At 38.8% G+C, this 15,575-nt stretch overlaps 1 protein-coding gene across 1 annotated transcript; it reads left to right on the plus strand.

Moving 5' to 3' along the window:
* Positions 1-698: 698 nt before the first annotated feature.
* LOC112122191 (cadherin-11-like) lies at positions 699-14,113 on the plus strand. The gene is made up of 9 exons (XM_029914234.1): positions 699-1,037; positions 2,196-2,490; positions 4,784-4,903; positions 5,418-5,585; positions 7,726-7,913; positions 11,348-11,601; positions 12,612-12,748; positions 12,943-13,064; positions 13,895-14,113. The coding sequence occupies exons 1-9, from the start codon at positions 810-812 to the stop codon at positions 14,111-14,113; spliced, it is 1,731 nt and encodes a 576-aa protein (XP_029770094.1). The 5' UTR covers positions 699-809.
* Positions 14,114-15,575: the final 1,462 nt, after the last annotated feature.

A 15,575-nucleotide genomic window follows, 5' to 3' on the forward strand; every position in this document is an offset into this window, starting at 1 on the left:
GTTCCAGCCTGAACCCAAATGTCTACATTGCAATTTTTAGCCAGCAGCCTAAGCCTGAGTCAGCTGACGCAGGCCATTTGCAGCCATGGGTCTTTTATTACATTGTAGACATACCCTTAGAGACACCTGGAATGGGTGCTACTGCCAAAGGTCACATTATCAAAGAGTCTTTAGGTGTTTTTACTCATTCATGATGGTGAAGGTTGGTAGAGACAGGAGTGACAAGGGAAGCACTGAGGTTTGGGAATGCTTCTAAGCACTCACTGACAATATTTTATTAGAGTACTGAATGCAAGCTGCGATCATGTGCATCATTTTCTACTGAATTAGGAGAAGGGGGAAATTATAACTGACAGACTCTTCAGTAAAAAAGCAAGGAGTTTTACTGGAAAAGCATCAGAAAAAAACCCTTATCTAGAATATTCATAGTTGGTAGTAATTATATCAGAGTATTATTTTCCTACTAAATCATTAGTTTTTGAATGCTGTTATTTTCTTTAAGTGGACAATGGCTATTACACCTGTGCTATGTTGGTAATAGTTTCATTTTAGAAATTGCAGTTGGCTTATAATTGTCACTTCTCAAAGATAGGGGAAAGACTGACACTTTTCTGCACTCTTCTTTCTTTCAGCAATTAAGCTGGGAACGTGCAGAGCATTAAAGTGATGCACTTAATGAGAGGTGGCATTCTATATGCAGAACATTACATCTGAAATTTTCCAGTAGCTCCAAGGTTCTTACTTCAGAGGTGGCTCTGGGTGGAAGGAGTAGATTCTCGAATACTCCTGTGCCTATAAATTAACCAAAAATGAAGGAGGACAGTTGTTTACATGCTGCTCTTATCTGCCTGGGCATGCTATATTACAGCCATGCCATGTCTACAGAAAAACTTAACCATTTAAGGCCGTCACTCCATGGTCACCATGAAAAAGGAAAAGAAGGGCAAGTTCTACATCGTTCAAAAAGAGGCTGGGTGTGGAATCAGTTCTTTGTAATAGAAGAGTACACAGGACCAGATCCTGTACTAGTTGGCAAGGTAAGAAATGTATTCTACGTTTTCATTTGTATTTTAATAGGTACTATTTCCTGCCTCATTGCGGTGTGAGCTGCTTTTTTCCTCCAGTACTTTTTTCATACCAGCTGCCTAATCAGCACCCTCTGAAACTTCTGGTATTAATCATTTCATCTGTTGCTCAATAAGAATCTGATCCAAAGTGTATTGAAATCACGGGGAGTCTTTCCATTGACTTCAGTACACTTTGACTTGAGGCCTGAGAGTAGTAGGTCGAAACCTTCACTGCTAGGACCAAAAGGATCATTTGCACAACAAGCCTGATCCCCAAACTGGCCACTGTGTCCCAGTAAATCATCATACCATTCTTAATTTTGGTGTCCAATCAGTAGAGCATATCTCACTGTTGTAAGACTAGCCTAGAAAATACCAATTTGTGTAAAAGTTCTAAAATAGTGGTTAAAAATAGATTTGACCTGACACGCTAAAGTAAAAGAAAAATGTAAGTGTATGTCTACAAAGCAGCTGGGAGATGTGAATCCCAGGGCATTTAGACTGACTAGCTCACTAAAAATAGTGAGCTCACTAAAAATAGCTATGTGGCACAAGCAGCAGCTAGGGACAACTGGCTTGGACTTGGGTGGCTAGCCTGAACCACCACTTGTGCCACGTTGCCATGGTGCTATCTTTAGAGGAGAGCTAATGCAAGTCTGTCTACCTGCTCTGAGTATTACAGCTCCTAGCTGCAGTGAACACATACTCTAATTGTATATCTAGTTTTTAAGACATTACTCAGTAAGATTAAATATGTTAGACTGCATTAGATATTCTGGGCCTGACTCTCCCCTCTGTTACACTTATTTTACCGCCTCCAAAGTCATTTGGGTTATTTTAGTTTAAGACCGGTGTAATAGAGTGGAGAGTCAGACTCACTGAGCCAAATTCTGTTATCAGTTTGTTGATTTAAATGTAAGTTAGACATGTGTAAGCAAAAACAAATCTGGTCCATTGTGCACCTGACTCATGAAATTGAAGTCTGCATTAGTCATGAAAGTTAAGAAAGTTGAGTCAGCAGTGGCAGTTGAGTCAGACAGTAATGTACAGTAATTCAATTACCATTTTAATGGCTGGAAATACAGTGTATACTGGTTTGTTACAATATGTATGTTTATCGTTTTATAGCTTCATTCAGATATCGATTCTGGAGATGGAAACATTAAATACATTCTCTCAGGTGAAGGCGCAGGAATCATTTTTGTTATTGATGACAAATCAGGGAACATCCATGCAACAAAGACACTGGACCGAGAAGAGAGAGCTCAGTATATTCTAACGGCACAAGCTGTAGACAGAAACACTAACAGACCTTTGGAACCACCCTCTGAATTCATTGTGAAAGTTCAAGATATAAATGACAACCCACCTGAGTTCCTACACGAAAACTATCATGCGAATGTGCCAGAGAGGTCCAACGTGGGTAGGTACAGATAAATGCATGCCAGTTTACATTTTTCGGAGTAAATTACATTGACAGTGAATCTTACTCTAATCTAATTAACATCTTTCCAACGTCTGGAAGGTAAAATGTATTCAGTTCCTCTATTAATCAATTAAACATTCTCTGTCATTTGCTCTAATTAGCTGAAGGATTCAAACTCTGCTACAGTAAATCCAGTATTGCCAACCACATGAGATCAAAAATCTTGAGTCAGACCCCTCACAAGATCAAAATCATGAGACTGGTCTCAGAAATCATGAGATTTAAAAACCACCATCAAACCATGTATTTTAATCTGTCTTTTGATTCTTTAACTCCGCCTCTACTCTTTTGGAAATGTTTGTGTGATAATTTCAGATTGAAAAGTCAACCTGTAATGCATACATACCTTTCTATGGCAGCTCAAATGAAGACTCAGTGTATGCATATTGAAGGAGAATTAGAATAGAGAAGATGCAGAATGGTTGTTTTTGGTGGTTTTTTGGGGGGGTGGGGACTAGTGCTAAGCAACGACTCATTTCAATATAATTTTGTGATGCTTCTGTTATTGGTATCTCAAAAGTATCCCTTTAAAAATGGAGAGCTAGGACAGAAAGAAGGCATCCCTGCAGGTTGGAAAAACCGGGAGCACTTGTATTAAGTGGTTATACCCAAGATAACGCTCAGTGGAGAGCATGGTGTGATAAAATTAAAATATGATGGAAAAACCTAAATCACACATATTTAGCAAAATACTGTAGAAGGCCTATAAAATGGAACTGAGAAATGAACAATGAACAGCCTCATCACACACAGCACTCCCTCTATTTATCAAGTTTTCCAGTTATTTTTCAGTAAAGATTTATTTGAGCTGCAAATGTGTACATGCAAGAATACCTTTACAACATCAACCACCTTTCAGAGCTTTCTGTTTTTCAGTGCAGTAATTACGTTTAGGCCCTAAATATTTTTTTTTAAATAATCAATACAGTTATATTCAAAATATGTCAAAAATAACTTTGTCATTCTTCTTTCTTTGTATAATTTGATAACCATGTAAATATCTACACTATCCCACAATCACAATATATTTATTTAAAAAAAAAAACCCTCCTAATTAATAGTTCAAAGAGCTAAAAATAATTCATTTTATTTTAATTATTCTTCCTTCCCGCAGCCCCTGGGCTTCTCCCCTTCCCCGAACATGGCAGCATCCTCTAGCCTCCCAGCCCAGTTCAGCACCCCCAGTCTCACCTCTGCTCCTCCTACAGTTCTTCATGCCCAGGCCTGGGGGGCAGCAGCAGCGTCCCCTCTCATCTCCCCTTTCCCAGGCTGGTGGGGGGAGGGGAAGCTCCAGGGGGCTCTTCACACCCCTCTGCCCATTCCTAGGCTGGATGTTGCAGGGGGGAGGAGAAGAAGCACCGTCCTGTCTGTGTTTCTCACAGAGGGGAGAGGGAGAAGAGAGTTGAGCCACACAGGGCTGCTGGGCTCTTTGCTCCCTCTGCCCCCCACCCCTCCTCTGAGCACGGTGAACCAAGATGAGAGACTCTGCTGGCTTCCAGAAGGGGTGAACTTCTTGAGGGGGCTGGAGCATCACAAGACGAGCTCCAAAACCCTCTGAAATCACTTGAGATAAAATCATGAGAGTTGGCAATGCTACAAGACTGATGGTTGTGGAGTCTCTGCAAGCCTTTATGAGGGTCGAGGAGTGGGGGGCTTCCCCCAATTGAGAGGGCTCAAACCAAGGTCTGTGGTGCAAGAGGTGCAATGATCTACAGGGTGTATAGTACTCTTCATTTTGGCTGAGCTATGTAATATAGCTGTGAGCTAGGGCATGGTGCCACTTTACATTTTTCCAGGGTTGAAATCAGCCAGCCAGAGAAGAGCTCACCCCTGCCTTGGGGATCACTACAAGCAGCATTTCTGTGAGTTTACTTGTGGAGAGTTAGCTATCCATATGACAGAGGTAGTCTTGGGTGGCTATATAATGCCAAAGTAGTATAATGCCAAGGAAAACATAAAACCTGTGGGAATAGTGTATATTAGGCTGTATAATTTATTGGATGGAGATGACCCATAATCCCTATCATTATTGGTGACTTCCTAGGGCTTGTATTTTCTAAAGCACAAATTGCTAAATAGATCTCAGTAATTGTTGAAATGTGTTTGTTTTGTTTTTTTGGAGTGGAAATAGTCACATAGAACAGGCTTCTCTATGGTTTGACTGAAAGCAGCTCTGTGTGGCTTTAGCAAACACATTTACTTTTTAAATGTCCTTCCTCTTCTTTTTTAGGTACATCAGTTATTCAGGTAACCGCTTCGGATGCTGATGATCCTACCTATGGGAACAGTGCTAAACTGGTTTACAGTATTCTTGAAGGTCAGCCCTACTTCTCCGTGGAAGCACAAACAGGTATGACTGAGCCAGACTTATTTGTTTGGAACACCATCACTTTTTCGAGTACATCAATATGAATAACTAAATATTTTGGCCCAGAACCTCAGTAGCAGCTGAGGGGCAATGCAGTTCATCTTGGGGTGTGCATACAGATAGCTTTAAGCCACATTCATTCTCTCCTTCTTCTACCCAAGCTGTTCAGTAGGGTGGTCCTGTGGCATTTAAGAGAGGTATCCCTGAGACAGGACTATTCCCCGGTATGAGTCGCAGAGAAATGGTGTAGAAGCTGATATGCAGACTCTGTGCTGCTGAAGAATTACCCTGGTGATACTTTTGTGGTCAGCTGTGTTGATTTTAGGGCCGCTTTCCCTTCATGGTATGGTGCATAGTGGCTAGAACCCCAGGGGAGACTCTGGGCCATTGTTGCTCTACACACCATGTATGATACATCTTAAATACACTGTATTTGCAGGTACCAGTTTTGAATAACTACAAATATGTATATAACATTTTTCCTTTGAATGTACAGGTATTATTAGAACTGCTCTTCCCAACATGGACAGAGAAGCTAAGGAAGAATATCATGTTGTAATACAGGCAAAAGACATGGGAGGACACATGGGAGGACTCTCAGGGACAACCAAAGTGACAATTACACTTACTGATGTCAATGACAACCCACCAAAGTTCCCACAGAGTAAGTGACAAGTCCCTTAATACATAACGGTTACTACTAATTATACTTAACACTTGTGTAGTGCCTTGTATATTCAAACAAATAGTAACTAATAGTAACGAATGGAGTACCACAACAGAAATGTGAGATAGGTAAGTATTATTTTATGCAGAGTCCTTAAATGATTTGTGTAGTGCTACAGAGTGAGTCATTTTCAGAGCCAGGATTAGAAAGCAGGGGATTCCTGGCTCCATGCTTCATTTTGAAAACCATCGAACCATGTTGTATTATAAACGTACCTATGGTGAGATCAATGTGATGTCGTCTAGACTTTTATGGAAGTGAAGCCCCTGTAATTGAGACAGTTAAAACTAGGCTGGAGAAAGCCCTTGAAAATATACTTTAGGGGAAAGACTTGCACTGCGGCAATAATGGATTAAAATTACTTAATAAGTGTTTTCCAACTCTAGTTTTTAACGCTGCAGATGTACAAAAGCCTGCTCAGAAAAAGCAGGCTCCGTTTTGCATTCTGTTCAGACTATAACATTACCAGAAAAAACATCTTTGAGATTCTGTCAAAAATCTGATGGAGAACCAGAAGGAGTTAAAAGAATGGATCTTCTAATTCTCACCTCCACTGCGTGTCAGCAGTTTATTCTATTTTTGGAGATGTACAATATATATGGGGTTCCCACAGTAACTTGGTCTACATACACCAGTAGGCTCTTGCAGTGAGACTAACACGGTTCTAAAGAAGAGCCCTTATACAGTTCTTTCTATTCATAGCTATTTCCAAGTTGTAGCTTATGATAGTCATTTCTAACTGTGCAAATCCACTTCTGTCTATTGATAAATTTGAGTGAATGGCAGATGATCTATTTGATCTTTTTACCTCAACTGCACCTACGCTGTCTAAGGTGTTTCTCAGGCAAGAGGTGCTTTCCTTGGCCACAGATGAAAGAGCTTTGCACATCCTGCTAACAACTCATAGTTATGCTCTTTCAATAGATCAAACTGTTATTGTGCAACCTGCTTTAATTTAGGCTTGATTGTACCTGGAGTTAGTGTTTTGTTTCTATCATATATGTCTATTGTGTTTACAGTGAATGAAGCAAGTCCACACCTGGTATATCTCCACTGATGTTCCTCAAATGATACTTGAGGGCGGGGGTTAGATTTAGCCCATTATATTTTATCTTGCTGGCTGTATGCTTCCCTGGGTTTGTTCAGGTCAACGTTGATGCTATGGGAAATGTAAAGAATTCCAAACTGGTTAATCGGTATTTAGGGGCAGGCGGTGCTATTTAAACTCTGGCTTGGGTTGGAAGGCCCCAGAGATTTGCATCACTGTAGAAAGAGTCGCAGGAGAATTGTGCCTCAGGACACAGTATACTGCTTGGAGCCTTCTCGTGCACAGGAGCATTGCTTACACTGCACCATCCTCGCCCTTTCCAGAGATTTGTGCCACTGGGCCCCACAGAGGGTATAGTCCCTGAGGTAGGGTGGGAAAGTTTCCTGTTATTCTCCCCTCTATGGATCTGTACTGGGGCCCTACATAATCCGACATGTACTGAATGGTGCTAAATTTCACTACTTTGCAGTGAATGCAATTTGACATTTCAGGTGAGAACCATGGAAAGCAGCAGATTTATTCTTTTAGGTGTCACAGCAGTAAGATTTTATCCAGTTCCTGTTATATAATTTGTGGCTTTTGAATGAATGTCAGTTACCCTCCTAGGCTTCTCGCTGTTGAAGTTCATACCATGAATCATTTGAAATGTAATTTTCTCTAGATTTTTGTAATAACATCTCCAATATGAATTATAACCTTGATGTCACAATAATTTCTGCATTCTGATTGTATGATCAGTTGGCCTTTTAACTCCTGCTAGAACACTAGAGGTGAAGGTAGTAATTGGGAAGGTAATTTTATACAGATTAGCAACATGACCTCAGATTTCACAAATGACCTCAATCTCAAAGTAACCTAGACCTTTATAATATAACCATTCCTTCAGTGAATAACTCCATTAGTGCATGTGGATAATTTGAAAGTTTTAAAATTTGCTGTGCTATATTTGTATGTATGAATGAAACAGGTAAAAATACAAATACTTGAAGAAGCAAACTGTGCAATTACAACTGAATGCTTTTTGCCTAGGTGTGTACCAGATGTCAATATCAGAAGCATCCATACCAGGGGAAGAAGTAGGACGACTGAAGGCCAAAGATCCAGATATTGGAGAAAATGGCTTAGTGACTTACAGCATCATTGATGGAGATGGTGTGGAGATGTTTGAAATTACAACAGATTATGAGACTCAGGAAGGTGTTGTAAAGCTTAAGAAGGTGAGCAATCCTCTCGTTTCAAGCCTATTAATATACACAACATACTTTATTTTCTTTCTCACAGACGATACAATAGCAATAGATTAGTGTCCATGTTAAAATTATGAAAAATTTGTGTATACGTTTGTTTATGAAGCTGTGATGACCTCTGAGCTCCCATTTTACTGTTCTCTGATAATGCCTAGAGCCAAAATGGAAGGAAGTAACTGAATGGAAAGCAGTACTACAAAAAAGCTCTATAGTGGATTTATTAATATAAAGTGAAGAAACTATTATATATTCTTTAACAGCGTTCTGTACTGATCTACCACTAGAGAAATCAACACCTTTCACTCTTCGAAGCATACTGAGAATTACCGCAGAAATAAATGATGGGTTTGCTTTAGTTGTTTTAACCAAGCATTCATTTTCAAGTTGGCAGAGTCATAAGAATTTTTAGATAAAGTGCAAAGTATCGAGGATTTGTCTGCATTTCTGATAAAAGAAATCATTTTAAATATCAATATTGCTTCCCCCACATTCTACGTAGATTGAAAGAAAAGGATGAAGTAGTGTGCAAGTAAGAATAGAAAGTCACGTAGAACAATGTTATAGTCCCATCAAAGGATTCTGCCATTTGACTAGCTAAGATCATTTCAAATGGTTTGTGTCCACAATTCAAAAACAGTTTCCTTGTATTACATTGCTGAAGCCACTGCACATAGCACAATGAACACCTGATAGCAAATCATGATGAAATGCAACAGCCTCAACTTCATTAGTAACAAAGTCTTGCACAACACTGAAACCTAGCAAACACTCCCTGTAGTTTTAATTTATACCTTGATGACCCCAGGTCATTTTCTGTTCCCACTACATTACCAACAAGAGTGAGGTCTCAAATATGGACCATGGCATCATTGCCCTCCTCCAACACATGGGTAAGAGGAGGCTGTGCATGTGCACAAGTGAGGTTAAACACTAGGGACAAAAGGTGGGTGAGGTAATATCTTTTATTGGACCAACTTCTGTTGGTGAGAGAGAGAGAGGCTTTCGTGCTTACGCAGAGCTCTTCTTCAGGTCAGAGTCTGTGTAAGCTCGAAAGCCTCTGTCTCTCACCAACAGAAGTTGGTCCACTAAAATATATTACCCTCACCCACCTTGTCTCTCTAACATCCTGGGACCTACATGGCTTCAACAATACTGGTATTCCTCTTCGCTCTAGTGTATGAAGTTTGAAGTCCCTTATGTACTCACTCCTTTATTCTCAAAACAAAGGGTAAAATTGGGGTGTGGTGTGGGTGGACAGTGGGCATCTTTGAGGCAATATGGGCTTAAGTGTGATACTCTGCATTCATGTGGCACTTTGCTACTTTACTTGTGGGGGGAGGGGGGTGAAGGCAAGAAGCAGCATCTCATTAGTGGGGGATCATATTCCATGAACTCCCTGTTTTGCTTTTCACCTTTTGCTTTCTTTACCATGCACCTATGCTATGCTAGATCAAACCCCAAATGTCTGCTCTGTGTAGGAGGAATTGAGCAGTTATCCTCAGAGTATTTCTTACCTCTGCCCCAATCCTAGGTCAATTTCATAAGGGACTTGAGTAACATTAGTTCACCCCAGAACTTTTCCCAAAATGGGTACATTGATCAGGGAGAAGGGGCTCTTGTAAATATTGCCATGACACAGAACTGCCAGCACAATAAAGTCTCAACTATAAAAAGAGTATGCAATTGTTAGAAAATCAGTTAACCTCTAGTACAGCAAAACTGTCATAATACTGCATCACAAAGTGCATACCTGTAATCAAACAAACAAGCACACACACACAAAATGCAAATAAATCAACACCCTGTTTTATGTATGTAACATAGAATTTCCTGTCTCTCAAGCTAATACAAAAATATTTCTTGGAGATGGTGCTTTACTTTTGAGATGGTGAGGCAGTCACTGCTCGGAATACTGATAGTTATTTCACTACTGTGATGTTTTTTGATTGCTCATTGTTTTAATAGCTCTTCGATTACTGAGTCTGCACTGCTTTTTTAGCTGTAGCTGGTATGTTATCACGGCCTGCAGTCCATTCTATGCTGTTAGCATAGTTTGATAATCACAGTTATCAAGGCACCTGCCTCTCAGACATTTAAGGACATAACCATATTGTGGATTACGGTACTGAAACATTGCAATCTCTCTGTGTCAGTGAGACATTGCAGGTACACCATAGTTAGGATCAGTCATCTGAAACATGGAGGAGAATTCCTACCTCACAGGCTGTGGTGAGGCTTATTCCCTTCATATTTCTAAAGTGCTCAGAGATCCTTGGATGGAAGAGCTACAGAAGTGCAAAGAATAATCTTCACACTTTCCCCACCATTATGTTTATGATATTTATTCATTAATTGTTATTTCTATTTACTTTTTGAAAAGTGGTTGTTCAGTAGATGAGTTAGAAAGACAGTATGCCAAATACAAGTGTAATTCTAGTACAATATTTATCATTAACTTGAACTCATATAATTTATTCACTATGTCATATGACTCACATCAACCTCTCTTTCCTTCATATGGGCCAGATCTTGACCCTTGCTATGGCCATTGGGTGCCAGCTGACCACCACACCGTGTCCATAAAGCAGACAGATCCAACTTCTGGAGAATTCTTCCACAGTGGGGAAATTCCTAGTTGGTGTAGGGCCACTATAGCACCTCCTACGCTACCATCTGCCCATAATGTATGACCATAGAAGGCATGTCTCAAGTAAAAGGGTCACTTCTGTATCTTTGATTCAGCCCCTCCTGCAGGGATAGTCAATAGGTGGATCACGGGCCAAAGCGGGATTTTGAACGGACCAAAAATCCTTTTATTTACTTATTATAATCATCATCATTATTATTACTATATTATTTTCTCTTGAGTCTGGACCTTGACTATACCTTGACTGAGAAATTTGGACCTTGACAAAAAATAATTGATTACCCTTGCCCTAAAGTAGGCTCCCTTCCAACTATTCCCAAGGGACTGTCTGCTAGCTGGGGATAGACAGAGCGCAGCATGCTCCAGACACATCCGTTCCTTACTGCTCGTTGCCCCAACATGCTCTCTGTGTTGGGGCTCTAGTTGGAGTAGCAGCAGGGACTCCTGCTGCTGGAGGAATCCCCAGCTGATGAGATGTGGGTGGTTTCCTAAGCAGTACAACAGGCACAGGGCATGGTAGGGAATCTGGCCCAGTATGTTGAGTTTTTTTCTCTACTGTAGCTGGAGTGGGTAGCTCCTCACTTTGACTATTTAGCACATGTTTTAAAGGTCTCGGACTTTTGAGTCTTTGCATATTAAGTGCTATGCAAACATCTGGTTTATAGGGATTCTGCTATCATATTCTAAGGAACTAGCTTTTACATTTCAATGTTGTTGGCACTGTCCAACTGATGCATCATCCTCTTATTTCTTACAGCTCCTAGATTATGAAACCAAAAAGTCCTACAGTCTGAAGGTAGAGGCAGCCAATGTACATATTGATCCTAAGTTCATCAGCAATGGACCATTCAAGGATACTGTAACTGTAAAGGTAGCAGTTGAGGATGCTGATGAGCCCCCCATATTTTTAGCACCAAGTTATATTCTTGAAGTACAAGAGAACGCGGCAGCTGGTGCTGTTGTTGGGAGAGTACATGCCAAAGACCCCGATGCTGCAAATAGTGCTATAAGGTACGCTTTATTAATCTAGTCCTATTGTTTATATAGAACTAAACAAGATAACTTTTTAGTTAATGTGATGTAATGGTACCTAGTCAGTTATCTTCTTTTATTTGCATGTGTCTTTTTGTAGCTATTCGTTTTGCACATTTTCTCATATTTAGGACATATTTCATGTACAATTTGTTATAGCTATGTCTGCATAGCAACTCATACTGGTCACTATTACAAGGTATATTTACTACAATATTATCAAAGACATCAATTTTTCAATGAAGTTAGAATAGAAATAACTGCAATAGCTCAGATACTACTGTGTGGTTACTATTGTCAACTGTTAACTTTTTATGACAACCACTATGTGTCTTTGCATATACACACACAAACATACACACACATACAGTGAGAGAGGTATAAAGTAGCATTTGCTATGTGTGTTTTCTGGTGTCATCTTGCTACTATTGATTAAGATATGAAGCTATTTAAAATGCTTTGTTGTCATAACATATGCTCCAAAGAGTTGCAAAGTGAATGTCTGAAAGCCATAGTAAAACATACTGTTGTATAAGAATACAGAGCTGTTTAGTAAATCAATTAATAATTTTAAATAATCTAGGAAATGATAAATTTTATAAAGTTATGAGTGTTCTGAAAATTAAAAGAAATAAATATGGAACAGGTGGAAAATATAAATATCTCAAAATATTCCATACAAATTAAAGGAATTTAGACACTTTTCAAAGGTTATCATTTAAGGTCTTCAAAGAATAAATGTTTTTATTATATATACTATATAAGAACTTGACAGTGCAAAATGCCTCTGATACATAGACATTAATAAATAATGGAAATACATTTCCATTAAAAAGTTGCTTGATAAATTCCATTAATATGTCCATCTTGCAAGCATGCTACTGAAAAACTATATTAAAATAATATGAAATATACTGTTGAACAAACACTGAAACATCAGGCTGCAATGTAATTCTTTTGTCTAATACTCAATTTTCATCTCCTTCAAGGTATTCAATTGATCGTCACACTGACCTTGAAAGATATTTTAGTATCAGTCCAGAAGATGGTTACATTAAGACCATAAAAACTCTGGATAGGGAAGAAATTGCTTGGCATAACATCTCTGTCTTTGCAACTGAAGTCTGTAAGTATTCCACAGAGGATTACAACTCAGTGATATAAATACTATACTCCTCACATTGTTTATGTGGAGTATAACAGCTGGAATAATACATAGCAGGAATACTTTGTTTTTGGTTGTTTCTTTTTTAACTTTAATAAAAGTATTATAGCTTTGTTTTGTCTCCCTTTTGTTTTGTTTTTCATTTATTCTTATAGACAACCGACATCAGGAAGCCAAAGTTCCTGTAGCAATTAAGGTCCTTGATGTCAATGACAATGCTCCAAAATTTGCATCAACCTATGAAGCATTTATTTGTGAAAATGGTCAGAGCAACAAGGTATCTTCTATCTGTTACATTCCCCTGATGGGGGAAGTGCCTTATTCCTGGGTTGGAGTTCAGTTTTGTTTGGAAGTTGGAAGCGGGGTTGCTATTTTTAAGTTTTGGCAAAGGTGTCTAGAGCAAATAGAGAGGCACTTTTTTTTTAATTTGACATCAAAATTGAACTAAATTAATGTGTGGGTGCATGCACATGCACACACAACATTTCAAGGTTTGAGTTTTGGCTGGCCATGGCCACAGGTGTATACCAGCAAATTTACAGTAGAAGCAAGAGTAGGAGTTAGTTTTCACAATCATGGGCACACGTCAAATATTGGAGAGACACTCTGCCTTCTATAACAGGAAGCATAGAATGGGGCTTACAGGGTGTAGCCCACAAATGTATCCAATCATACCTTGTGTATGTATTATCCTAGTGCAGATATTCCTACTGCTAGGAGTAGCTGGAGCAAAGGATTACTTCCAATTGGGAGTTTAAATTATTTTATTAACACTACTTTTGTTGCCTATATGTTTGCCAGTTTGGGGGGAAGGGAGGGGCGAGGTTATGCTATTTCCTCAGACCTACCCACATTTAAGTTCAATATTATATACAATATTATATTATTATATAATATTATAAAAACATTTGTATTGACTAAATATAGTAACAGAAATAGTTGTCTATTTGAGCTTTATACCCATAGTATATTTATAAGAGTAAATGATGTTTTTTCTTTCTTTTCCCTTTGGCTCTCAAAATTCACAATATTGAAACCCTATTTGAATGCAATATTATGTGCCCAACAAAGGCACTATTTGTTTACAAGCTACCTTTTTTTTTACAGGCATTTATTACAATTACTGCTGATGACAAGGATGATGCAGCCAATGGACCGAGATTTATCTTCAGTTTACCACCTGAAATTATCCACAATCCAAATTTTACGCTCATAGACAACAGAGGTTTGTATCAAGGTTCACCATATATTAATGTTCAGAGCAGCGAAAGTAGAAAACATATGGGTATTATAATTTCATACAGTATTTTCATTAACCTTGACTGATTGATTGCTTTTGAGTTTTGCAAAAAAAGCAGAAAATAAAACTGACAGTCGGAGACATTCTTTGGAATAATTTAGTGCATGTTCACTGGCCTTCAGATTCATAAATATATTTTGTAAATTACATGATACTCTATATGATAAATGCATTGGCATTACAGCCACAAGAACAGGCAATAAACCGAAGATTCACAATTCTACTTAGTTAAAGGTAATAGGTAGACCACAACTTTAGGAGTTCACTATGACCCATACTGGGCTTGGCATGGACCCTAGGCTCAGTTGTGGGGGAAGGTATGGGATGATGTTTTTGATTCAGTTGTGTTTGTCAATTTGTGGATTTCCTGGGATTTAAATCTGGAGTAAAAAGCCTGCCACTGCAAGGTTGTCTGAGGGGAGGGGAGTGCAGATCCAGATTTTCAGTCTGATCCATTATCTAGATGAGGACCAGTCACAAAAATCCACCTTTTACTTCCAACCTCCAATGCACAAAATGTGGGATGTTCTTGTATCCACATTAGCCACAATAAGATGAGAGAAATCCTCAGGACCAGTCTTTCCACAATCCCACTTAATCTCCGAGTGTGACACCATCAATCCTGGACTAGCAATGTGACCCCTAGCAAAAACTCCATGGGAAGGTTGTGGATGGAGGGGGGAGAGAAACAGAACAAAGGCATAGCCAGTCTTTATAAATATCTCTATGCTAATTCCTTAATTACAATAGTGCATAGAGCATAATACATTTGTAATAATAAGTATTTAGCAAATTCATTTTAACATGGTAATTTCCCTGTAAAAGCAAAATTGTTCCAATTTATAGGAAACTGTTTATTAAAAATGAGCTTTAATACTTGAGAAGAAACTCGCTTGTATCCCAAATTCTGATCTCAGTTGCACTGGTTTAAATCATGAAGCCAGTGGAATTACTCCAGATTGACATCAGGATAGAAGAGAACAGGATCTGATTACTTACATCCAACATGAACTTTTTATCTCAAACATTATAACATTTACAAAACTTCCTGTATTATTTTGGCATGATTTCCTCCTTTCTGAATACTGAAGAAAATTATCAGAACTATCAGAACTCCCTGGCCAAATTTCTGATGCATTAAAAAAAAAGTAATATGGATATCTACAGCAAGGTTCCTCAACATAGCAATTGTACACTCAAACGAAGTGAGTAAAGGACCCCATAGAAAGTATGTATTTACTTTCCTTTATTTAAAAAAGGAAAGAAAAAAAAGGAACGTAAAATTAGTTTGAAGCATATATTTTAAAGAAAAATAAGCAAATCAATAAAAAGAAAATGAAAATGTGCTCTTTTCCTTCTAGGCTGTGTTTCACCTTGAAAGATATTCTAGGGGCAGTATATCAACAGAGGCTATAGTGCATAGAAAGATAATGGACTAGCCCAGGGGTCGGCAACGTTCGGCACGCGGCTCACCAGGGTAAGCACCCT

Source organism: Terrapene carolina, unplaced genomic scaffold (assembly GCF_002925995.2).
Source record: "Terrapene carolina triunguis isolate 2854851 unplaced genomic scaffold, T_m_triunguis-2.0 Scaffold33891, whole genome shotgun sequence".
Lineage (NCBI taxonomy): Eukaryota > Metazoa > Chordata > Testudines > Emydidae > Terrapene > Terrapene triunguis.

Bases quoted from the DNA above. Each gene is read 5' to 3' on its own strand.
- LOC112122191 (XM_029914234.1), top strand. From the start codon at position 810: ATGAAGGAGGACAGTTGTTTACATGCTGCTCTTATCTGCCTGGGCATG. The intron at 7,914-11,347 runs GTGAGCAATCCT...TATTTCTTACAG, and splicing joins GTGTTGTAAAGCTTAAGAAG to CTCCTAGATTATGAAACCAA. The intron at 12,749-12,942 runs GTAAGTATTCCA...TTATTCTTATAG, and splicing joins TGTCTTTGCAACTGAAGTCT to ACAACCGACATCAGGAAGCC.